This window comes from Somniosus microcephalus, chromosome 19 (genome assembly GCF_052327205.1).
Source record: "Somniosus microcephalus isolate GS21.2 chromosome 19, FLI_Smic_1.0, whole genome shotgun sequence".
Lineage (NCBI taxonomy): Eukaryota > Metazoa > Chordata > Chondrichthyes > Squaliformes > Somniosidae > Somniosus > Somniosus microcephalus.
This window is the reverse complement of record NC_141005.1, coordinates 21,724,577-21,751,176: the sequence shown is the minus strand read 5'-3', so window position 1 is coordinate 21,751,176 and position 26,600 is coordinate 21,724,577. Positions and strand designations below refer to the sequence as shown.

The window sequence follows — 26,600 nt, the reverse complement described above, 5'->3', positions numbered from 1 at the left end:
GTGGTGGGGTTCTGGAACTCACTGCCTGAAAGGGTGGTAGAGGCAGAAACCCTCGTCACATGTTATAAGTACTTGGATATGCACTTGAAGTGCCGTGGCCTACAGGGTTACAGACCAAGAGCTAAAAAGTGGGATTAGGCCGGAGAGATCTTTTCAGCCGGCACAGAAACGATGGGCCGAATGGCCTCCTTCAGTGTTGTAAATTTCTTCGATTCTATGAATACATTGGTGAGGAATTAATATTTTCAGAAGGTATTTTTATTTTGAAGTCGATGTCTTTTCCTTAAAGCAAAATTACACCTGGGTCACCTAAGGGCATTTAAAGTAAAGGATTAGAATTGCATCCTAAATATCACCTCTCCGAAGACTGTCACAGGGTCAGACGACTGGGAAACGTTACCATGGTTTCCCGGATTTTCAGAGCTGTTCTGGCTTTCAGTGTTTCAATTGTCCACATACAACTGGTGCTTCCCTTTCACTCAATATTTTAGGGTATTTATCCTCCTTTGCCCCGCCAGTGTCCTATAGCATGAGCCAAACAGTGTGCTCTCCCTCCGTCCCTCTGAATCAATTCCTGGTCTTCGTTCAGCACCTCTCATGGCAACAGGTTAAGCAGAGTGAGTGTGGGGGGCGGTTTAGGTATTGCTAAGGGAAATAGGTCCTTCCTATTCACTCTATCTACACCCTTCACCATTTTATACACCTCAATTAGGTCTCCCCTCAGCCTCCTCTGTTCCAAAGAAAACAACCCCAGCCTATCCAACCTTTCCTCATAGCTAAGATTCTCTACTCCCAGCAACATCCTTGTAAATCTCCTCTGCGCCCTCTCTAGTGCAATCACATCTTTCCTGTAATGCAGTGACCAGAACTGTACACAGCATTCCAGCTGTAACAAAAAGCTCAGCTAAGTCTTTTCCCAGGAAAATGTTTGAGCCTAGTTTTTTTTTTTTTTTTTGTAAGATGTCACTTGGCTCAGTGGTAGCACTGCTACTCTGACACTGACTGTTTCCAGTCATTGGAAGGGCTAGAATGAGGGGCCATAGGTACAGGATTAAATGCAAGAGTTTTAGAACACAGAGCAAGAAAATAGTCTTTCCACACAGCATTGTGGAACAATGGCATTCAATCCCAGGGTGAGGATTTGAGGCAGAAACCATGCCAATATTCAAGATTAGATTGGGTAGGTGGATGAAAGAAAAGGAAAAGGGATAAGATGGGGACAGGGCGGGTAAATGCGATTAGGACGATTCCCTTCTGTGAAGGGTAAACAGCAACACCCACTGGTTGAGCCAAGTGGCTTGCTTCCATGTTGCAACTTAGATATTTCTATGTATTATCTTCAAAGGCTGTACTGGAACTTCAATAATTGCAATTTAACTCAATACCTAAACCACTCCATTCAGGACTACCATTCCTTTCGACTGGTTTTAAATGATTCAAAGCGTGCAGCAATGCCCGGAGCATTTCCTATCACAGGGCTCCACCATGAACAATTCTTGGCACTGCATATCCCAATGAGTTGCATCACTTGCCTGTCGCGATCCCAGTTTTCAAAAAAAAGGGACAGATTTTACCATTTCTGCAAATCTCAATAATGTTTCCTTCATTACAACAGTGATGACACTGCAAAGATACTTCATTGGCTGTAAAGAGCTTTGAGACGTCCTGTGGTTGTGAAAGGCGCTATATAAACGCAAGTCTTTCTTTTTCTTTTCATAAAGACAAACTAATTCAAACAAAAACACCAATCGCTTAAAAACAGAACATCCCCGATTCCACAAACAAGGAGCGAGCACTTCACTAAAGGATCCAGAGCTCAGGACGTGGGGTGACCTGGGGGCTGTGTGGGAGGAGGGAAGCGGGGGGGGGGGAACCCAAGTCCCACCATTCTGTCATGCAAGGTGCTGGATATCTGACCCGCTGCTTTCAAATCTTAGTAACAGAAGCAGCTCCTCTTCCCAAGTCAGCCACAGGGAGGCTCCAAAAGATAGGAGGCCAGTGAAATATGTAATTCCAAGCAGATCGACAGGATGCATCTGAACTTGCAATGCCACAATGATTTATGGCAATGCTGCGCTGGCAGTTATCAGATTACAAGAGAGAGAAGTGCAGACTCTGAAGCCAGAGCAGAGTCCAAGAGCAGCCAGTCTCAGGACTTGGGCTTCAATTGAAAGCTCCACAACACTGCTCAGAGTAAAGGCCACACAGAATAATACAGTAAGAGAATGATACAGCACAGGAGGAGCCCACTCGGCCCAGCGTGCCTGTGCTGGCTCTTTGGTAAAGCTATCCAATTAATCCCACTCCCCTGCTCTTTCCCCAAAGCCCTGTAAATTCTTTTCCTTCAGGTATTTATTCACTTCCCTTTTGAATGTTATTATTCAATCTACTTCCACCTCCCTTTCAGGCAGTGTATTCCAGATCCCAACAACTCGCTGTGTGAAAAAAAAAATGTTTTCCTCATGTTGTATCTGGTTCTTTTGCCAATAAAAGACCGACCTGCAAGCACCTTTCACGGCCACGGACGTCTCAAAGCGCCTCACAGCCAATGAAGCAGCCCTGAAGTGTAGTCACTGTTGTAGTGTAGGAAACACGGCAGCCAATTTGCACACAGCAAGCTCCCACAAACAGCAATGTGATAATGACCAGATCATGTTTTTTTTGTCATGTTGGTTGAGGGATAAATATTGGCCAGGACACCGTGGATAAATCTGTGTCCTTTGGTTACTGACTCTTCTGCCACTGGAAACAGTTTCTCCTTATTTACTCTCATCAAAACTGTTCATGATTTTGAACACCTCTATCAAATCTCCTCTTAACCTTCGCTGCTCTAAGGAGAACAACCCCAGCTTGTCAACTTTAAAATGTTCAGGTCAAATACATCGTTGAAGCATATCCTTAAAATGTTGGTGGGATTTCAGAGCTCTCACACATCTATCCGCACTCTCGACTAGGCAGCCGTGTATGAAACTTGCACTGGTGGTGGGTGTGCGTAGAGTGAAAGGCAGAGCTTACCCGATTACAAACACTAACAAGCTACTTGGTCAAACAAATAGCGTGAACATTTCATTCACTGCGTATGTTGTCCACTACTGTCTGTGTGTGCAAGAAGGCAGACTAGAGTTCGGAAAAAAAAAAATGGGGATTGGGTACACTGACGCAAGGATTTAATGCATGGAGTAAGATTACAGGCAAATCAAAATTAAAAATTCTGTGACATCAGCTTTTAAACTAAACTACCAACTGGTGGAGCTTTCCTGCCCCCCCCCCCCCCCCCCAACCTCAGGGTTAGGCAGCAATAGATCAGGCAAGATTCAGCCTCTTGTAGAGTCAATGGAGCCACTCGGGTATATCAGTGACATCACTGGAGTGGTCTAGATGCAAACAAAGTGATTCAACATCATGGGCGTCAGTTAGGGTCATTTAAAAAAAAATCTTTTAAATCAGACATTTTAAAATAAGACAAACCATATTTTTCAACTATATAATGGGGAGCAGTCTGAGCAACAAGCACTTCCCTAACCTTTCCTTCCTCTGGCAGTGCCAAACTGTTCAATACTGCAGTCCCACAATTCTACCACTAGAGGTCCCAAGGCAACAGTACCCAAGCTGTAGCAGGGAACCAACTACTGAGGCACAATGTACTTCACAATATGTCACGCTAACATTAACTCAGTATGTAAAGCTCTGATCATCTGATTCACAGGTTAAGATTGCACACCCTGTTAGAGGGGCTCTGTCTTTGAGGGAGATGATGTTTGGCAAACGTTCTCCATTTTCCAAACAATGCAGCTCTGCGTCATTTTATTCTACTTCAGAAGAAAAGTTTTAACCGAATATTCGCTCAACTAGCATGTGGCAACAGGTAGAACTTAACTGGGAAGTACTTTAGAAAAATTGCTTACCAAGAGCAAATGGACTCCTCTCTTTCCCCCCCTTCCCCATACTCACCGGATTCCACAATGCGAGCTGCCGTTCGCTCATGCGGCTGAAACCAGTGGTGAAGATGTTGCCATTCGCCAAGAACACCGCTCTCATGGGCCGTGCTCCCTCGTGAGCTTTTTCCTTCTCCTGGATTTATTCAGCATTCAGGGAAAGGAAGAACATTTAAAAGATCTTTCATTTCAATGGAAAATAAAAGCAAACAATTCCTTACTACATTATACATGTTTGAAATCCAGATACATTCTTTCAACTGCACGCTGATCAAAAATCAGAGATCTTTGGTTTCCAAAATCAACAGGAAAGATTTCTCCTGCAGTTACAACACAGCCCTCCCCTCTCTCCCATGTACATCTTTGTGCCAGTCTGTATACACAGTGGCTGCAGATGGACATTTCTCTTCTACCCTCCTCCCTCCCCCAATCATCATCACATGAATTTACAATTACTCAAGTCTCTTACAGGTCTAATCAATGGTTACCAGTTTGTACTTATAGAACGAGCCCTGATAATCTTGGCCCATCTCCTCTAATAATGGAATTCACACATCATCTCCATTGCTGTCTTCACAATCTGGCTTCTTTTTTTCATGCTAAAGATTTTTAACTCTTAAAGCCCATGGCCATCCATGTCTTGAACACGGATTTCACACTCCTAGACAGGATACAAGAAAAGGTTCATCTGATTGGCAACCACTCGCTTAGGTCAAACCTCAACACTTCCTCCACGATTGTAACCTTAATTTTTATTGAAACTCTAACACTCGCTTACTGGCCCGAGATTTTCTCTCATTCCAAATACTCCATCCTACATGCTCTCTCCTCCCTACATCTCCTTTCTCCTCCTTACATTCTCACTGTATTGAAATCAGAGCTCATGCCATGTATCAAACGCACTCAAAACTATGGATTCTCCTTAGCTCCCTCAGTTTGCTGTTCTTCTAATCTTCAGACATTTAAAACACCGAATCACTGCTATTTCATGTACCCAGGCTTTTCTTATGCCTTTCTCAACTTTAAAAAAAAAAATTCATCCCAGGATGTGGGCATCGCTGGCAAGGCCGGCATTTATTGCCCATCCTTAATTGCCCTCGGAGAAGGTGGTGGTGAGCTGTCTTCTTGAACCACTGCAGTCCGTGTGGCGAAGGTACACCTAACAGTGCTGTTAGGGAGGGACTTCCAGGATTTTGACTCAGCGGCGATATATTTCCAAGACAGGTTGGTGTGTGACTTGGAGGTGGTGGTCCCATGCGCCTACTGCCCAAGTCCTTCTAGGTGATCGCAAGTTTGGGAGGTGCTGTCGAAGAAGCCTTGGCAAGTTGCTGCAGTGCATCCTGCAGATGGTACACACTGCAGCCACGGTACGGAGGTGGTAGAGAGAGTGAATGTTTAAGGTGGTGGATGGGGTGCCAATCAAGCAGGCTGCTTTGTCCTGGATAGTGTCGAGCTTCTTGAGTGTTGTTGCAGCTCCACTCATCATCACACTCCCAACTTGTGCCTTGTAGATGGTGGAAAGGCTTTGGGGAGTCAGGATGTGAGACACTCACCACAGAATTCCTAGCCTCTGACCTGATCTTGTTGCCACATGTGTGGCTGGTCCAGTTAAGTTTCTTGTCAATGGTGAGCCCCAGGTTGCTGATGGCGGAGGATCTGATGATAATGCCACTGAATGTCAAGGGGAGGTGGTTAGACTCTCGCTTGTTAGAGATAGTCATTGCCTGGCACTTGTGTGGCGTGAATGTTACCTGCCACTTATCAGCCCAAGCCTGAATGTCGTCCAGGTCTTGCTGCATGTGGGCATGGAATGCTTCATTTTCTGAGGAGTTGTGAATGGAACTGAATACTGCGCAATCATCAGTGAACATCCACACTTCTGACCTTATGATGGAGGGAAAGTCATTGATGAAGCAGCTGAAGATGGCTGTGCCTAGGACACTGCCCTGAGGAACTCCTGCAGCGATGTCCTGGGGCTGAGATGATTGACCTCCAACAACCACAACCATCTTCCTTTGTGCTAGGTATGGCTACAGCTAGCGGAGAGTTTTCCCCGATTCCCATTGACTTGCAATTTTACAAGAGCTCTTTGATGTCACACTCGGTTAAATGCTGCCTTGATGTCAAGGGCAGTCACTCTCGCCTCACCTCTGAAATTCAGCTCCTTTGTCCATGTTTGGACCAAGGCTGTAATGAGGTCTGGAGCAGAGAGGTCCTGGTGGAACCCAAACTGGGCATCAGTGAGCAGGTTATTGGTGAGCAAGTGCTGCTTGATAGCACTGTCGACGACACCTTCCATCACTTTGCTGATGATTGAAAGTAGACCGATGGGGCAGTAAATTGGCCGAATTGGATTTGTCCTGCTTTTTGTGGACAGGACATACCTGGGCAGTTTTCCACATTGTCGGATAGATGCCAGTGTTGTCGCTGTATTGCAATAGCTTGGCTAGAGGTGCGGCTAGTTCTGGAGCACAAGTCTTCAGCACAAGAGCCTGGATGTTGTCGGGGCCCATAGCCTTTACTGTATCCAGTGCGCTCAGCTGTTTCTTGATATCATGTGGAGTGAATTTAATTGGCTGATAGTGGGGACGTCAGGAGGTGGCCGATATGGATCATCCACTCTGTACTTCTGGCTGAAGATGGTTGCAAACGCTTCAGCCTTGTCTTTTGTACTCGCGTGCTGGGCTCCGGCATCATTGAGGATGGGGATATTCATGAAGCCTCCTCCTGGTTGTTTAATTATCCACCACCATTCCTGACTGGATGTGGCAGGACTGCAGAGCTTTGATCTGATCCGTTGATTGTTGGATCGCTTAGCTCTGTCTATAGCATGCTGCTTCAGCTGTTTAGCATGCATGTAGTCCTATGTTGCAGCTTCCCCAGGTTGGCAACTCCTTTTTAGGTACGCCTGGTGCTGCTCCTGCCATGCTCTTCTACACTCTTCATTGAACCAGGGTTGGTCCCCTGGCTTGATGGTAATGGTAGAGCGAGGGATATGCTGGGCCATGAGGTTACAGACGGGTGGAATATAATTCTGCTGCTGCCGCCGATGGCCCACAGCGCCTCATGGATGCCCAGTTTTGAGCTGCTAGACCTATTCTGAATCTATCCCATTTAGCACGGTGGTAGTGCCACACAACACGATGGAGGGTGTCCTCAGTGTGAAGACGGGACTTTGTCTCCACAAGGACTGTGCGGCAGTCACTGCTACCAAAACTGTCATGGACAGATGATTCTGTGACAGCTAGATTGGCGAGGACAAGGTTAAGTAGGTTTTTCCCTTGTGTTGTTTCTCACCACCTGTCGCAGGCCCAGTCTGGCAGTTATGTCCTTCAGGACTCGGCCAGTACTGGTGCTACCGAGCCACTCTTGATGGACATTGGAGTCCCTCACCTAGAGTATATTCTATGCCCTTGCTACCCTCAGTGCTTCTGCCAAGTGGTGTTCAACATGGAGGAGGACTGATCCATCAGCTGAGGGAGGGCGGTAGGTGGTAATCAGCAGGAGGTTTCCTTGCCCATGCTTGACCTGAAGCCACAAGATCACGGGGTCCGGAGTCAATGTTGAGGACTCCCAGGGCCACTCCTTCTCGACTGTATATACCACTGTGCCACCACCCTTGGTGGGTCTGCCCTGCCGGTGGGACAGGACATACCCAGGGATGGTGATGGAGGAGTTTGGGACATTGGCTGAAAGGTATGATTCTGTGAGTATGACTATGTCAGGCTGTTGCTTGACTAGTCTGTGGGACAGTTCTCCCAATTTTGGTACAGGTCCTCAGATGTTAGTGTGCTGTTGTAGTGTCCGAAGCCAGTGCCTAGGTCGATGCCGGGTGGTCCGTACAGTTTTATTCTTATTATTGTTTCTCGTAGTGGTTTGTTACAACTGAGTGGCTTGCTAGGCCATTTCAGAGGGCAGTTAAGAGTCAACCACATTCTGTGGGTCTGGAGTCACATGTAGGCCAGACCAGGTAAGGATGGCAGATTTCCTTCTCTAAAGGACATTAGTGAACTAGATGGGTTTTTATGATAATCCGATAGTTTCATGGTCACCATTACTGATACTGGCTTTTTAATTCCAGAATTATTTAATTAACTGAATGTAAATTCCCCAGCTGCAGTGATGGGATTTGAACTCCGGATCATTAGTCCAGGCCTCTGGATTACTAGCCCAGTAACATAACCACTATGCTACCGTTCCCTAATCAGCCGTAAAATGTTTTTCTCTCGAACACGAAGTGTTGCAGTTTAATTCGATGTACTTCTTGTTACAGAAGTTTAGTTATTGCTTACATCGGATTCAACTTGTGCCGTCTCCCAAGCATTGAACCCCGCGGGACTTTTACTGAAGGGAATATGAAAGCACTCACAGCAATAATCTCCTCTTTCCGTGGGTCGATCACCCTCAGTTTCTTGTCCTTGCATGTCGTGCAGATCAGGCTGCCGTTACGGTTCCAGCATGTGTTAAAGATCAGGTCTGGGTGCATCTCATCGAGCGTGATCATGGACTCACCGGTTCCCACATTCCAGATGATTATTATACTGTCGCACCCTAAACAGCAAAGGACACAGATCGCATGAGTAAAAAGACTTGAATTTATGTAGCGCCTATCATGACCTCAGGGCGTCAGGGCGTCCCAAAGCGCTTTACAGCCAATGAAGTACTTGAGTAGGTACAAGTAGGTATCCATGCTGCGAGTCAGACCATCCCTGCAACCCAGTTTCACAATCAAAGTAACCCTTCAACACAACCCTCAGGGAAGAGTGAGCACTTTCCAAAATCAAATCTGCATTTTAATGCCATTATACTTAGCTTATTTCCCATTAGATTAACTGAAAATTTGCAATATCAGAAATTAAGTGCTTTAGTGTCTCATTTTCGCACCGTTTACAATCAAATCATTTGATCAGAGATCTGATATATAGTCAGTCTTCCATGGTGAGACACACGGAGTCAAGGCCAAGTGCAGTCTTGAGGTAAAGCAGAATTAGAGAGGAGGATAGCTGGACCAGGATAAACAGGATCATCCAGTTCCCATTCTAAAGTCATGTATTCAATCCTTATTTTTAATTTTATATTATCCAGAAAGATTAAGGAAAATTTACAGCAAGTTGGGCAGCAGAGACGACTGGAGCATGGGAGTTTCTTGGTAGTACAGGCGGAGGAGCTGGGAAACTCCAAATTAAGGGGCCACTGCCCCGGGAGGGTAAACATAGAAACATAGAAGATAGGAGCAGGAGTAGGCCATTTGGCCCCTCGCGCCTGCTTCGCCATTCAATGAGATCATGGCTGATCATCCATGATGTACAATTACTGTGTGACCAGCTTATATAGGTAGTTCAGATTGCAAATATGGACATAAGAATTTATAATGGAAAAGTTGACAGAAGTGTAACAAAAACTTGAGGAAGTAAGGTTTTGCATACAGGAAGTGCACAGTGTTGCTATTTTAAGATACGCATACCCATGCAAAAGCAAATCTCCCATGGCAGAGGACAAGCGACTTATAATAACAGGAGTATTATATATTGTACGTTGTGTTGTACAAGTAAGGAGTGTTGAAAGTCTTGATTCTTTCCAAACACACAATGGATGAAGCATTGTATAACCTTACTTGTTCATTTAACGCCACAAAGTGCACACATATGATTCTACCTGCTCGGAACCTCCCCTTGTGGAGAAGTGATACAATAGACATGTTCTGAGGTCAATTAGGGATTAATTGCCATTGCGCAGGGAAGTTGGTCTGCTTTATTAAAAAGCTGTCCGCCCCTCAGAAAGATGCTACTTGTGCATTGGTAGGCTGTTTACCTGCCCAGGTGTGATTTGGTGCTGCTTCATTTCAGCCAATTGACTGTAACAGCTTCAAATACAACAACAGAGGAAGTAGATCCAAGACTTAGTTTTGGCCAGCCAAGACTATATTCATCCAATGCACTTTTTTTATAATGGATCTTTTGTGGGGGTTCCATATCCAAGTTACATTCTTACCATAAATAGTCATGTCATTGTTACAAGACTAGAACATGATTAAAACAAAGTATTTTGTCTATGATTTATTACTTTTTCCTTTCACTGTGGCTTTAAGTTGAAAATAGTCAAAACATAATTATTTTTAAAAAGCCATTGCATTTGACTCAGTCAAAGCCAACTACAAGATGGTGAGGAAACAAAATGTTCCAAAGTATGCTGGTATTTGGTTAAATGTTTTTGTTCTGCCAGGGCTCTTCTTTCTATCTATACACAGTCACCTGTCTAGGGATTCTGGCAGATGGTTAGCCTGTCATCTTGTTTGACTGGCTAGCAATTAAACTTATAAAACTGGTTGCCGTGAGTTACTTAAAGGAAATGACTTGTAGATTACAAAAGGATATAGGTTTCAGAACTGTCCACTTTGATAGTTCAGGTCAGGCTATGGCAGGACAGAGCAGAGTAAAGCGCTTTGTGGATAACCAAGTTTACAGAAAACTTTGTGGAAGTGTATTCCAAGTTCAGAGAATACCAAAGTTGCATGACATTTAGAGACATTTCTCATTTTTTGAAATGGGTTTGAAGTACTAGAGTTACACTAGGAAATTATAGGCCTATTAGTCTAACGTTTGTGGGGGGGGGGGGGGGGGGAGTTACTAGAATCTCTCATTAGGGACAGTGTGACAAAGCATTTAGACAATTATGAGCTGATCAGAGAGCCAGCATGGATTTGGAATGGGTATGTCATGTCTAACGAATCTAGTTGAATTTTTTTGAGGTGGTAACAAACATGGTAGATAAGGGAGTGTCTATTGAGTTTATTTATATGGACTTCCAGAAGGCATTCAATAAGAGACTGTTAACAATAATGAGAGCGCAAGGGATTGGAGGCAACCTGTTGGCTTGGATAGGGAATTGGTTAGGAGGTAGGAGACAGAGTAGGGATAATGGGTACTCAAACTGGCAGGATGTGATTAGTGGTGTTCCCCCAGGGATCTGTGTAGGGCCTCAGTTTTTCACTATATTTATAAATGACTTGGATGAAGGAATAGAGAAACGTATATCTAAGTATGCTGACAACACCAAGTTATTGGAAGCAGGAAGTTGCAAAGGGACAGTGATAGATTAGCTGAGTGGGCAATACTGTGGCAGATGGAGTTTAATGTGGAAAAGTGCGAGGTCATCCACTTTGGCTCCAAAGAAAGATAGATCAGAGTATTTTCAAAATGGCGAGAAGCTAGAAACTGTGCATGAACAGAGTTTTTAAGTGTCCAAGTACAGAAATCGCCAAGAGCTAGTGGACAGGTACAAAAAAAAGGTTAATGCAATGTTGGATTTTATTGCAAGAGGGCTGGAATACAAGTTACGGCTGCACAGAGCTCTGGTTAGACACCAGCTAGAGTACTGCATTCAGTCTTAGGCACCGCACCTCAGGAAGAATACATTGGCCTTGAAGGAGTTGCAGCACTGATTTAAAGAAAGACTTGTATTTATATAGCGCCTTTCATGACCACCGGATGTCTCAAAGCGCCTTACAGCCAATGAAGTACTTTTTGGACTGTAGTCACTGTTGTAATGTAGGAAACGCAGCAGCAAATTTGCGCACAGCAAGCTCCCACAAACAGCAATGTGAAAATGACCAGATAATCTGTTTTAGTGATGTTGATTGAGGGATAAATATTGGCCAGGACACCAGGGATAACTCCCCTGCTCTTCTTTGAAATAGTGCCATGGGATCTTTTATGTCCACCCGAGAGCAGAGACGGGGCCTTGGTTTAATGTCTCATTCGAAAGACGGCACCTCCGACAGTGCAGCACTCCCTCAGCACTGTACTGGAGTGTCAGCCTAGCTTTGTGCTCAAGTCCCTGGAGTGGAACTTGAACCCACAACCTTCTGACTCCGAGGAGAGTGTGCTACCCACTGAGCTACAACTGACACAGAATTAACCAGAATGATAACGGGACTAAAAGGGTTAAATTATGAAGGCTGGTTGCATAGACTAGGCTTGTATTCCTTTGAGTGTAGAAGATTAAAGGGTGAGCTAACTGAGGTGTTTATGATTGAAGGATTTTATAGGGTAGAGAGAGAAAAACTATTTCCTCTGGTGGTGGAGTCCAGAACAAGGGTGGAGAACCTTAATATTAGAGCTGGGCCATTCAGGGGTGATGTCAGAAAGCACTTCTTCACACAAAGGGTAGTGGAAATCTGGAACTCTCTCTCTCTCCTCTCCCCTGCCACCCCCCAAAAAAACTGTTGAGGTATTAAGGGTTACAGAACTAAGGCAAGTAGATGGAGTTAAGCTACAGATCAGCATGATCTAACTGAATGGCGGAACAGGCTTGAGGGGCTGAATGGCCTCCTGTTCCTATGTACTGACAAGAAATCAAGGAGTAATTACCATAATCTGATAAACTGCTGTTTCTGTTCTCATTTTGTTTAATTTGATCACCTAATAAACCCAACATATAATTTATAGCTCAAGATCATATGGTGTGTCAGTGTTGTCAGTTGGAGAGTCCAGAATTATGAGGCAGTTAATCAGCAGCATAAGGGATTGATTGTTCGACCTGGGCACACTACATTATCAGATAGTTTGTGCATGAGGTCATGCTATGGTTCAGAGACAGCAAGGGCTTGCTTACAGAATGACCATTTGCACTGGGCACAAGAAAAGTAATTGTAGAGAGCCTGGTTCTTAATGAAGCATAGAGGGACAAAAAAATGTCTTAGTGGAATAAGCAAGCTGATGCTGTAAATGGAAATTTAAAAAACGCTGGAAACTCAAAAAACCCCAGAAAATACTAGAATGTATGGCATCCAAAATTCTTGGGTTATTATCTTGGGTGGAGATCCCTAGTCAGAAATAACAGGTTGGGTTGACAAAGGGTCTCTACTAGAAACACTAAACTGCACTATTAATGAGAATTGTGAGTTACTGCTTTGTTTGTCTGTCTGTTCAAAGGGCATTTGCTGCAAGATGGAAAAATAGACCCACAAAATGAGGGAAAACTAAAGCTAGATGAGATGTCCCAGGCGCAAAACAGTCTCTTATTTTATGGTTTTCCAAAAGAATTATTAATTTTTCTCTCGACGTCAAAAGAGGTTTGATCCTTATTGCTTAAAGGGAAAACTAGATAAGTTAATGAGGGAGAAAGAAATAGAAGGATATGCTGATAGGGCGAGATGAAGACGGGTGGGAGGAGGCTTGTGTGTCGCATCAACACCGGTATTGACCAGTTGGGCCGAATGGCCTGTTTCTGTGCTGTAAATTCGATGTAATTCTACATAAGAATTGTTTCCTCAAATTGTAGCCCAAGTTTGGAATGATAAAATATTAGTTCAGAGACACGACACTCTGGCCTAGAAATTCGGTGGCGCCCCATTGCTTGCCTGGGCGCCGGAATTACCGCTGCGAACGGAGCCGTTGCGCCCGCCGGAAATTCAGTTTGAGCGCCCCAAGAGGGACGCGGGGCGCTGCTCGAGGCTCCCTGCGTCCCTCTTGGGGCGCTGAAACTGAATATCGCAGCGCAACGTGCCGCAGTGTGTGGCGGGCCTTCCTCCCCTTCTTAAGGGGGAGGGGCCTGCACCAGCGTGATGACCGATCGCGAGTGCCGGCAAAAGAGCCCGGCACCGAGAAGTGCGGGATGGGGGGGGGGGGTTCAGGAGGCCGGGGACTGAGGTGCTGGCAGGCGGCCACCGGAAAAAATGGCCGCCCCGCACCTCCACCTTAATTTGCGCCACTACCGCCACAGGTAGGCCCCGTGAACCGAGCGCGATTTGCGACCGGCGTTAGAGGTGGGCGCGACCAAATATCACGATCGGGGGGCTGCGCACACCGATGACATCATCGGTGGCGGCGCAGCGCTACAGGCTAACGCCGCCATTAGCGCCCCGCTAAATATCGCAGGAGGCGTGGCCAGTGGCGCTAAAGCCACTGAGTGCCCTCTTTAGGCACTAACTGGTGGCGCAGCCCACCGAATTTCTAGGCCTCTGTGTCTTAGTGGGTAAATGCATTGTATTGTGTAATATTGAGTAGAGTGGGCCTATACTCTCTTGAGTTTAGAAAGAGTGAGAGGTGACCTCATTGAAACACAAGATTCTGAAGGGGATTGACAGGGTAGATGCTGAGAGGTTGTTTCCCCTGGCTGAAGAGTCTAGAACTAGGGGGACATAGTCTCTGGATAAGGGGTCGGCCATTTAAGACTGAGATGAGGAGGAATCTCTTCACTCAGAGGGTTGTGAATATTTGGAATTCTCTACCCCAAAGGTCTGTGGATGCTGAATTGTTGAGTATATTCAAGGCTGAAAGAGAGATTTTTGGACTCTATGGGAATCAAGGGACATGGAGATTGGGCGGGAAAGCAGAGTTGAGGTAGATGATCAGCTATGATCTTACTGAATGGCGGTGCAGGGTCGAGAGACCGTATGGCCTACTCCTGCTCCTAATTCTTATGTATTGAGCCACATGGATCAGGAAGCTTTCAGTTTTGAGCTCAGATACGTGTTGACTTAGTACTTTGCCAAGGTGGTAGTGGGGATGCCGAAACTGGCCTGTCCCCACTCTTCCCCCCCCCACTTTTGCGGGGTGCGTGGGAAAGAGAATGACATAATATATAACCAGCATTGAGGCAGCGTGTTCAATATACAACACTGCTCTCTCACACTGTCAGACAGCTAGAGATTCAAGGCTTCACACTCCGGGTCATGACAGTTCCATCATTAAAGAACAAGGCTGCAAAAAATCTCACCTCAAAGTTGCGTGCCCAGGATCTGCTCTCAGCGACAGCAGTTCTCTTATGAGCACACAGATGTTGAGCAGAACATGAAAAAGCCTGGTATGAGAAAAAGACCCAAAGTTTATCCCTCTAGTTCCCCACCATTCCCGCCCCATCCAGCTGGAGCTAGAACCCAAGGTTCAGAAAAGACCGTTTCCCAGGATTTTTTTTGGGGGGGGGGGGGGGGGGAGGTGGTGGTGGCAGGAGGAGGTAAAGGTTGGGGAAGCTGAGAGAAGGGAATTGGAAATAGAAACACAAAGTGATGGGAGTGTCGGAGGCCTGTAGCAGATCACTGTCCATTATTTTACTGGACTAACTATACCACACCCCACCAACCCCGGGGCTCAAACAATGTTGTAGCGCCACTTAAAGGTAATGCACGCAGCCCTCAATGGCAGTCATCAGGATCACGCTTAAATCCTGAGATTTCATTAGAAACATGATCTCCATGTCCACTCATTCAACTCCAGTCAGACCATAAACTAGGACTTTTGGATGGCTGGTATATTGCTCAAAAGTTGACTGATCACTTGAAACATTTTCATTTTATGTGGGGCTTGTTTCTGTGTTTATTTCCACATCAGTGGAGCAATTGGTGTTCTTCAGGTTCCTAATACCAGTACTGGGATACAGGCAAGCTTTGTGGTCCCATTTCTGTAGCTTAATCAACTAATACCACACGTGGAACTCCTCCAGCAGAGGCCATCATTGGGAGAGCGGTTTGGACATCCATACATTAGAGCTAAAGATGAGGCAGGTTGGGAAAAGTGCTATGCCACCCCTGTGGTACCAACTTCCCACATTCTCACATTTTTTACCAAGCAAAACAGGGACACAAGGTGGAACACAAGGAGCCTAGAACTAGGTGGCATAGTCTCACGATAAGGGGTCGGCCATTTAAGACTGAGATGAGGAGGAATTTCTTCACTCAGAGGGTTGTGAATCTTTGGAATTCTTTACCTCAAAGGACTGTGGATGCTGAATCGTTGAGTATATTCGAGGCTAAGCGACAGATAGATTTTTGGACTCTAGGGGAATCAAAGGATATGGAGATCGGATGGGAAAGTGGAGTTGAGGTCGAAGATCAGCCATGATCTTATTGAATGGCAGAGCAGGCTCCTGCTCCTGATTCTTATGTTATGTTCTTAACACAATTTCCTCAAAATGCCCTGTATATTAGAGAGCTGTCCTGCCAAGTGTGTAATCAGTAAAAGGCCCCAATCAAAAAAAGACTCAAATTGGGCAGGTAATCCTGGGATATCAATTAGCAGGGCACAGCTAGGAACTCTGCATCAGACAGGTAAAGGAAGGAGTGGTCTGATCTGAAGGACTTATGAACCCATTCGGGCTAAGAGTCATACTCAACACCTTGCACGTTTACATTCTGCCACTGAAAACCACTCCTTTAAACTGCAGTAGTCAACACTGGCCAACCAATGGCAAGCCAATAACAAATGACAGTGCCCTAACTGTGATCGACCACAGTAGCCTAATGAACTATCTCCTGGTCGGTCAGAGGCAGGTCAAGCAAGTTAAACACTTTTCTTCTCCTCTTTCCCAACCCCCACTAAACTAGAGCTTTCTTTCCTGCTGCTGAATTAACCTCCATGTAACCTCGTTACATTCTTAGCCACTACCGCAGCACCCCCCCCCCCAATGCTATATAAATGCAGGTCGGCACACACAGCAGAGCTGGGGTCTAACGCTGCTCATTTACTGCAGGATTCTTCAAAGGAAACAAGAATGCCTCCAAACACGGCCATGGATTTGCTGGTGCAAATACCGACCTGCCTCAGTGCATGATTCTTTGCAGAGCACACCCTCAATTTGCCAAGATATCACTGCACTTTAACCTTTGGAAGTGAGGGGTGCGGCTAATCAGATCCGACTTAAAATTTAGCAAAACAGAAATCAGGCGGCGAATTCTTAAAGCATTTTTTATTGTTATAGTCCAATTGAAGTGCCATTTAAAAAGCCAGGCTTCCCGTGCCTTCTTATTTGTACTAAACCCTGAAATAAACAGGTCAAAATAAATCAATGTTTTCTGAACTGAGGCAGGACACACTGGTATAGATTACTTCTGCATCAGTTTTAGACACTACTGGAAATGCTAAATTGTTTAGGTACAAAAAATCTGGTTCATAACGCTCATCATTTGGACTCTAAAGTATACGGGGCTACAGTACCGTGTCATCCATCAGCTGGTACCTCACACAACATGCTCAGCCTTCATTAGTGAACCTAAATGGTGAGCATCAGGCAGGCTGCTGAACTGTGGAGGCATCACAGCACACAACTTGGCCCTCACCCAATGTCCACGTATGTGCACGTCCCAGCGCAGTCGGGGGAGGGAAGCAGTGCCAATATTCACGCCCTAGCCTAAAGGGCGCTGACCTCAATTGCACCACCTCTACAACAGCAGAGTGTCAGATCAGCTAATGCAGCACAGATCACAGATCTAATCTGGAACCTGCCTGGTCTGCATGTCTCAACACCACACCCTGGCAATGCACACATCAACAGTCATTAGGAAGCAATTGGGGTATGAATCATTTTTGGTAGGGCTTGCTGTCTCTTAAGGGCACAGCTTTTATATAGAAGTTGCTGGAAAACTTTGCGATGGCAGAAGATATGCACCTTTCCTCAGACAAGTGACCCATTTCAACATAATTTATACAATTGCCTACTTATAGGAACTATAAGCTTGACTGTCAAAAAAAAAACTTCTCCTTTAATGAGCTTCAGACTTTTATAGAAATCATGACTGCTTTGATGTTATTGAGGCCTCATTAAATGCTTGATTAGTGAAAGCTTGCAGTGGCACACTTTGGTGTACGCAGGCCCCCCGAGCCTCCATTTTGGAAAGAGAGCCAGACAGGCAGAGGAAATCACTTGAGGATTCCTAGACTTTTAATGAAATGTATAAGTAATGGGTCTCACATCAGTACTTACAGATGAGTGAACGAGACTAATGGGCAATTCTGAGCCTACTTTATTAAAAAAAAGGCTAATGAGTTGAAGGGGTTCTGCTCACATCAAGTGAAAGCCTTTTTTTTTTGGATAAAGGGAACCTCACCGTTGCTGCCCACAAGAACTGAACCATTGAAATACTTTTGTCAATTTAACAAAATTATTTAAAGGAGACATATAATCTACAGAATTTTCATAATCTCCAAAGTGCCAAAGGGAGTGCAACAGAATGCATCTGCTCCAAGGATTCCTTTGAACAATTATAAAGCATTTTAAAAACAGAAACAAAAGGATAAGCAAGGCACTTTGGACTTCAAGCCCAGGAGAGATGAATAGTTTAGATTTAACAAAACATACAAAGGTGATGAATGTATGTTAGAATGCTCAGACAACAAATTTAAAATGGAGCTGGATAGCTGAAGAAGAGGCTGAGGGATATTAGAGTATCTTTTTTTAAATCTTTGGGATTAGTCACATGGACTGCATGTGCACATTCCTACCACCCCAAGCACATTAGAATTACCATGGCAGCATTTTAAAGTTTACAGAAATAAAAAAAAAGGCACTGGAGTTAGAAATATTTTTGCTTAAATATTAACGAACGGAGACTCACTTTTAAGTTACTAACATGACAAGTTAGCGTTCAGGAAAGGTGGGGGGGGGGGGGGGGGGTGGCAAAACTGATGTTACAGGAGCCTCTTTCCCCTGGTTTCCCCAGATCCCTCCTTGCACTGCAGAATCACCACCAGTCCACATCAATAATTCCAGAGCACATAATCCGATCGCCTCACCTGCACTGAGAAGAACATTGCGTGCGGTCGGATGCCAAGATATAATCCCAACTCTCCTGGTATGTCCCTCCAAGACGACGACGGGATCCGTGATGGGAAGTGTCAGTCCATTCTCTGGGATCAGCCAGACCTGTTAGCAGGAAAAACAAAAGGTGAATTAAACTGGACCAAGTGGAATGAAGGCTCAGGAAATCATCCTCAAATCACACTGCACATGTATTCTAAATTCTGGCCAGATTTACAATCAGGGAATGACAACCTGCAGGTGAGGTGTTTAAAGATTTATTGAGCTGCTGTTGCATGCCTTCTCAATGCCTCCAGGGGCATCACCATCAGGTGCCATCATAAACCTTTGTGCCCAGTAGAACAGGCTGCCTTTTACAGGGCAGTAACTGAATTAAGTGGGGAATGTTAGGTGAGCAGTGAGTTAGATCATTACTGAAGGACCAGACCAGTGTCTGGGCATATACAGAAGCACCCAGAGTGAACCTTAGCAGGAATGAGGTGGATTGAACAGAGTGCAGAAGTTTAAGTTACTGGAGAAGATGTAAAAACAATTTGCAGGAACGATACTAGAATTGAGAGATTATAATTATCAAGAAAAACTGAACAGGGTCGGGCTCTTTTCTCCAGCAAAGAAAAGGCTGAGGGGTGACCTAATCGAGGTCTTTAAAATTACGAAGGAGTTTGATAGGGTAGGCCTAGAGAAAAAGTTTCCAATTGTCCAAAACTAGGGGTCATAAATATAAGATAGTCACCAATAAATTCAACAAGGAATTCAGGAGAAACTTTACCCAGGGAGTGGTAGGAATGTGGAACTCACTACCATGTGGAGTAGTTGAGGCAAATAGCACAGATGTACTTAAGGGGAAGCTAGATAAGTACATGAGGGAGAAAGGAATAGGAGGATATGATGATGAGGGTTAAATGAAGTAGGGTGGGATGAGGCTCGTGTGGAGCATAAACACCGGCACAGGCCAGTTGGGGCAAATGGTCAGTTTCTGTGCTGTAAATTCTATATAATTATATGTGAGATGAAAGACCAAACCTAGCCTTCCTCAGTGTCCGAGTTTCTAAGCCTCTGTCCAACAATCCACACAGGCTAGCAATGCTGTTTTACGGTCACTAGCGTGTGTGGACCTTCTCCAGCCTTGGGAAGAGATGATGTGGTGAAAGAATAAAGCTGAAAATTGTGATTTTTCAATTGTCTGCTGCTGGTAGTAGTGTGGAATCCCCATACACACAATAACACAGAGAATTTCACTACATCCAGAGCCCAGGGTATGACAGAACCAGTTTAGTAATGTAGGTGCAGCATTCAATGTAAAAACTGTGAAAGGTTTTCCAAGTCAGAAGTTTGCAAACCATATTGAAATAAGTATTCTCATCAATAACAACCGTATAACCGGAGATTAAATAATCGAGGCAGTTTATTGGTACAATAGGATTTGTGCAAGGGAAAACAGGACTCTCCCAATAAAAATATGCTGTCTGGCTCATCTTATAGGAGAACTGTATTCATGTGAAGTGTTCCATAGATGGATATGGGTGAAGATGACCACAGGCCAGCCTAGCTTACCCATCTGGGAAAAAATAAATAAATCTACAATTCCCCCCATCACAGTACCAACTATTTAAATTAATCCAGGAATTTTGTCTCCACAACCCCAACCACAAGGTCATTTCATGTGTTAAATCATTTGTGTGAAGGATTTCCTGGTATTAGTCCCAAGTGTTTCCAAGGGAGATTTAATCTCTGAATCTCTCAATTCGCCATACTTTATATGCTGCAACGCTTCTGGTTAGAGGTTAGAGATTAACAAGAGACTTGAGCACAAAAATCTAGGCTGACACTCCAGGGCAGTGCTGAGGGAGCGCTGCACTGTCGGAGGTGCCGTCTTTCAGTTGAGACGTTAAACCGAGGCCCTGGCTGCTCTCTCAGGTGGGCGTAAAAGATCCCACGGCACTATTTCGAAGAGCAGCAGGAGAGTTATCCCTGGTGTCCTGGCCAATATTTATCCCTCAATCAACATCACAAACAGATTATCTGGTCATTATCACATTGCTGTTTGTGGGACCTTGCTGCGTGCAAATTGGCTGCCGCGTTTCCTACATTACAACAGTGCCTACACTTCAAAAAGTACTTAATTGGCTGTAAAGCACTTTGGGACGTCCGGTAGTCATGAAAGGCACTATACAAATGCAAGTCTTTCTTTTTCATTAGCCACACAGATGAGAAGATCCCAGTCTTTGGTGAGTTAGCTATCCAGTTAGCCAGGAAAACAGTTGCTACATTTGCCCTCAGCACCCCATGTTGAGGAGAAGGGAAAAAAACTAAGTCAGCCAGGGTTCCCACGCTCTATTGTAATTGAGTGATCCCTGTTGGAAAGTGCGTGGGTGTGAGATACGCTACAAAGTTAAGCAGCCTGCCAACACTTACTGTCGAGACCCATGTTGGATGAGAAGGGTTATTCAGTCCATCTTAATTCACTCATTCAGAAAGATAATGAAGTCATCCCATTGCAGCATCTAATGGTTTCTTAAATTCCAGGATTTTCATGCAACTACTCTATCTGGAAGTCTATTCCACACCTTCATCTTTGAAAAGAACTTCAATGTGCTCTGTTTCGTTTTTATATTATTCATTCTTAGGATGTAGGCATCGCTGGCATTTATTGCCCAGCCCTAGTTGCCCTCGAGCAGATGGTGATGGGCCTTCTTAAACCAGTGCAGTCTGTGTTGTGAAGGTGCTCCCTCAATGTTGTTAGGTAGGGTGTTCCAGGAATTTGACCCAGTGACAATGAAGGAATGGCCAATATGTCCAAGTCAGGATAGTGCGCGACTTGGCGGGGAGCTTGGAGGTGATGGTGTTCCCATGCACCTGCTGCCCTTGTCCTTCTGGATGATGCAGGTTGCAGATTTGGGAGGTGCTGCTGAAGAAGCATTGGTGAACTGCTGCAGTACATACTGTAGATAGTACAGACTGCAGCCACAGTTCACTGGTGGTGGATGTTTAGGCCAGTGGTTGAATTACCAATCAAGCAGACTGCTTTGTCCTGGATGGGGTTGAGCTTCTAGAGTGTTGTTGCAGCTGCACCTGTCCGGGCAAGAGTATTGCATCACACTCCTGACATGTGCCTTGTAGGTGGTGAACAGGCTTTGGGGAGTCAGAGGGGAGTCACTCACCGCAGAATACAGAGCTCCTGACCTGCTCTAGCAGCCACAACATTTATGTGGCTGGTCCAGTTGAGTTTCTGGTCAATGGTGACCCCCCCAGGATGTTGATGATGGTAATGCCATTGAATGTCAAAAGGCAGGTGGTTAGGCTCTCGCTTGCTGGAGAAGATCATTACCTGGCACTTGTGTGATGTGAATGTTACTTGCCACTTATCAGCCCAAGCCTGGATGTTGTCCAAGTCTTGTTGCATGCAGGCATAGACTGCTTCATTATCTGAGGAATTGTTAATGGGCCTCAACACTAATCATCACCAAACAACCCCACTTTTGGCAGTTACAAAAGACTAAAGACGGAGGAAGCCCTAGAGGAGTATAAAAAGTGCAGGGGCATACTTAAAAAAGAAATTAGGAGAGCGAGGAGGGGCCATGAAATAACACTGGCGAGCAAAATAAAGGAAAATCCTAAGATGTTTTATAAGTATATTAAGGGCAAGAGGATAACCAGGGAAAGGGTAGGGACCAAAGTGGCAATCTGTGTGTAGAGCCAGATGATGTAGGCGGGGTTTTAAATGAATTTTTTGCATCTGTGTTCACTATGGAGAAAGACAATGTAGACATAGAAATCGGGCAAGGGGACTGTGATATACTTGAACATATTAGCATCGAGAGGGAGGAGGTACTAGCGGTTTTAGCAGGCCAAAAAGTGGATAAATCCCCAGGCCCGGACGAGATGTATCCCAGGCCGCTGTGTGAGGCAAAGGAGGAGATTGCAGGGGCTCTGACACAAATTTTCAGAACCTCTCTGGCCACAGGGGATGTACCAGAGGACTGGAGAACAGCTAACGTAGTACCATTATTCAAGAAGGGTAGCAGGGATAAACCAGGGAATTACAGGCCAGTGAGCCTAACATCTGTGGTAGAGAAATTATTGGAAAAAATTCTGAGGGACAAAATTAGTCTCCACTTGGAGAGGCAAGGATTAATCGGGGATAGTCAGCATGGCTTTGTCAAGGGTAAATCATGTCTGACCAATCTGATTGAATTTTTCGAGGGGGTGACTAGGTGTGTGGATGAGGGAAATGATGTGGTATACATGGACTTCAGTAAGGCTTTTGACAAAGTCCTGCATAGGAGACTGGTCAAGAAGGTAAGAGCCCATGGGATCCAGGGTGCCTTGGCACGTTGGATCCTAAACTGGCTGAGTGGCAGGAGGCAGAGGGTGATGGTCGAAGGTTGCTTTTGGTGACTGGAAGCCTGTGTCCAGTGGGGTACCTCAGGGATCGGTGCTGGGTCCCTTGCTGTTTGTGATCTACATAAATGATTTGGATGAGAATGTAAAAGGTATGATCAGTAAGTTCGCAGATGACACGAAAATTGGTGGGGTGGTAAATTGCGAGGAGGAAAGTCTCAGGCTACAGGACGATATAAACGGGTTGGTCAGATGGGCGGAAAAGTGGCAAATGGAATTTAACCCTGAAAAGTGCGAGGTGATGCATTTTGGACAGACAAATAAGGCAAGGGAATACACAATGAGTGGTAGGACCCTAGGAAGTACAGAGGGTCAGAGGGACCTTGGTGTACATGTACATAGGTCCCTGAAGGCAGCGGAACAGGTAGATAAGGTGGTTAAAAAGGCATATGGGATACTTGCCTTCATTAGCCGAGGCATAGAATATAAGAGCAGGGAGGTTATGATGGAGCTGTACAAAACGCTGGTGAGGCCACAGCTGGAGTACTGTGTGCAGTTCTGGTCGCCTCACTATAGGAAGGATGTGATTGCTTTGGAGAGGGTGCAGAGAAGATTCACCAGGATGTTACCTGGGATGGAGCGCCTCAGCTATGAAGAAAGACTAAACAGGCTGGGGTTGTTTTCCTTGGAACAACGAAGGCTGAGGGGGGGGACCTGATTGAGGTGTACAAAATGACGAGGGGCATAGATAGGGTAGATAAAGAGGAACTTTTCCCCTTAGTAGGGAGGTCAATAACAAGGGGGCATAGATTCAAGGTAAGGGGCAGGAGGTTTAGAGGGGATTTGAGGAGGAACTTTTTCACCCAGAGGGTGGTTGGAGTCTGGAACTCACTGCCTGAAAGGGTGGTAGAGGCAGGAACCCTCAACATTCAAGAAGCATTTGGATGAGCACTTGAAATGCCATTGCATACAAGGCTATGGACCAAATGCTGGAAAATGGGATTAGATCGGACAGGGCTTGATGGACGGCGCAGACACGATGGGCCGAAGGGCCTTTTTCTGTGCTGTATAACTCTATGACTCTATGACTTCTGATCTGGAGAAAAGCTCTCTGATGAAGCAGCTAAATATAGGATGCTGCCTCTACTCTCAATTTAGTTTTAAATAACACTCTGGATTTACATTTCCCACTCCATTGACTGTCTGGTACACTTCTATAAGATCACCCCGCCATCGCCTCCATATGCAAGAGCGGCAACTGAGCAAAGTAGCAGAGGGCTAATGGCATCTGTGTCAACAATGTTTCCCCTAACATTTTTTGGGGCAAGTGGTCCTGGGCTGCGCGGGACCTCCAGACAGCTGCGCGGCCGTGCAGCTTAGCGGGAATGTTGGTGCCAACCGCATCCCATCATTGGTCAGCACTTTTTGCAGGACGGGTGGAATCGAGAGAAAAAAGATTTGCTGTCTATTCAGGACAGAAGATTGACTACAAGAGATTTAGGACAGAGAGCAGGAGAAACTTACTTTTTGTTTATACAGGTTTGGGAGGCTGTGGAATGCACTATTTTAGTGCACTACATCTGTCAGTGACTGAGCAGAGGCCATTTCAAACAGGTCTTAAAAATAGATTAGATAGGTGGTTGGATGAAAGGGGAATAAATAGATATGGGAACAGGACTGGCACATGGGATTAGGAGTACTGCTCATGTGGAAACTGAACACCAACACAGACTAGTTAGGGCAAACAAGCTGTTTCCGTGTTGCAATTTGTATGTAATAAAGGCCTCCAACAGCAGATGGCAGTGATGTAGTTAAACCAGTAACTTTGTACTGTACAGCAGTACAAGCTCATCTTCGTGGGCAGTTTAGTTACATCCCATGGAGCTTTGCGGGCCACAAAAATTCAGTTCAATATTCTTGTTACTTTACATACATCTCAAGGTGTGGATACCAACAGATCTTGCTGATTTAAGATTTAACAGCACAAAGAATGGCCTTTTGCCAAAAAGTGCAAATAGAACAGAGTCGCCTGGGCTTCATGGGCTGAACTGGCAGTGCTCATAAGCCACACATGGCCAAGGGCTGTAGTTTGGACACCAGCTCTGCAGCGCCAACCCAGGGTCAGCAACAATGCTTTCAGCTCAAAAGCAACAACTCCACACATTCGCTTCTCCAGGTGTGCGGTATGGTCTCTTACTCAAACAATACGTGAACATTTCAATAATGGATAGTGGGCACCTTAGTAGGAAACATTGCATTCACGCATCGAGGATAAAGCAAGAATGCAGAGTTTGGCATCCAGACAAATATATGCCAAGGAACCAGACGAATCCTCAACGCCCAACCTCGCTTCATTTGACACTAAGGACTCGTCAGAGGTTTACCGCCAAGCTTAGGTCTAGGATTGAATGATGGCCAAGTTTGGTTCGCTGAACTGTCTTGCATCACTCAGTTTGGATTGAATTTGAGGTTACTTTGCCAATCCTCAATTAAGACCCAATAAGCTATTGAGTGAACGAATTAACCCTTTCTTGCCAAATTATTACTGTTTCCAGAGCTTATACAACCGTGACCTTATGCACGGTATGGTTGAGTTGACCTCTTCCACGTTAGCACCTGGGACATCAAGTTGGTGAGCCCCCTTCAGTGGTGGGGTTATGTTCCATCTGAATTCACCTTATGGACTAGTGACGGTATCTCAGCTAGCTGGCTTAACTCTCAGCTTTCTCGATCTCAAGTTGGATCTCAAACCAGCGTACTGAGCTTAAATAAAGGAGACCATGAAGGTATGAGAGTAGAATTGACTAAAGTGGACTGGGAAAACAGATTAAAGTGTAAGATGGTACAAGAGCAGTGGTCTACATTCAAGGAGATATTTCACATCTTTCAAGATAAATATATTCCACTGAGGAAAAAGGGGAGTAAAAGAAAAGACAGCCATCCGTGGCTTAGTAAAGTAATAAAGGATAGTATGCGACTGAAAACAAGGGCATATAAAGTAGCCCAATCTAGTGGGAGGATAGAAGATTGGGAAGCATTTAAAAGCCAGCAAACAATAACTAAAAGATTAATTAAGAAAGGGAAGATAGATTATGAAAGTAAACTAGCAAAAAATATGAAAACAGATAGCAAGAGTTTCTACAGCTATATAAAAAGAAAAAGGGTGGCTAAAGTGAACGTTGGTCCCTTAGAGGAGGAGACCGGGAAACTAGTGGTGGGGAACATGGAGATGGCAAAGATGCTGAACAAATATTTTGTATCAGTCTTTACAGTAGAGGACACTAAAAATATCCCAACACTGGACAAACAGGGGGCAATGGGGGGGGGGGGGGTGGTGGAGGAGCTAAACACGATTAAAATCACAAAGGAGATGGTACTCGGTAAAATAATGGGACTTAAGGCGGATAAATCCCCTGGACCTGATGGCCTACATCCTAGGGTCTTGAGAGAAGTGGCGGTAGGGATTGTGGATGCATTGGTGATTATTTTCCAAAACTCCCTGGACTCAGGAAAGGTCCCGGCAGATTGGAAAACTGCTAATGTAACACCCTTATTTAAGAAGGGAAGTAGACAAAAAGCTGGAAATTATAGACCAGTTAGCTTAACATCTGTGGTTGGCAAAATGTTGGAGTCCATTATTAAGGAAACAGTAACAGAGCATTGGATAAACATAATTTAATAGGACAGAGTCAGCATGGTTTTATGAAGGGGAAGTAATGTTTGACAAATTTGCTCGAATTCTTTGAGGACGTAACATACAGGGTGGATAAAGGGGAACCAGTGGATGTAGTG

At 45.0% G+C, this 26,600-nt stretch overlaps 1 protein-coding gene across 5 annotated transcripts in view; it reads right to left on the bottom strand.

Moving 5' to 3' along the window:
* coro1cb (coronin, actin binding protein, 1Cb) overlaps nt 1–26,600 on the bottom strand; it is a 200,612-nt gene that overhangs the window by 24,449 nt on the left and 149,563 nt on the right. For all 5 annotated transcript variants that reach the window (XM_085961354.1, XM_085961358.1, XM_085961355.1 and 2 more), the window contains 3 exons: nt 18,443–18,572; nt 8,305–8,486; nt 3,952–4,071 (listed from right to left, as the gene is read on the bottom strand). In XM_085961354.1, the coding sequence (XP_085817480.1) occupies nt 3,952–4,071; nt 8,305–8,486; nt 18,443–18,572 (432 nt within the window). The remainder of the gene's footprint in view (nt 1–3,951; nt 4,072–8,304; nt 8,487–18,442; nt 18,573–26,600) is intronic.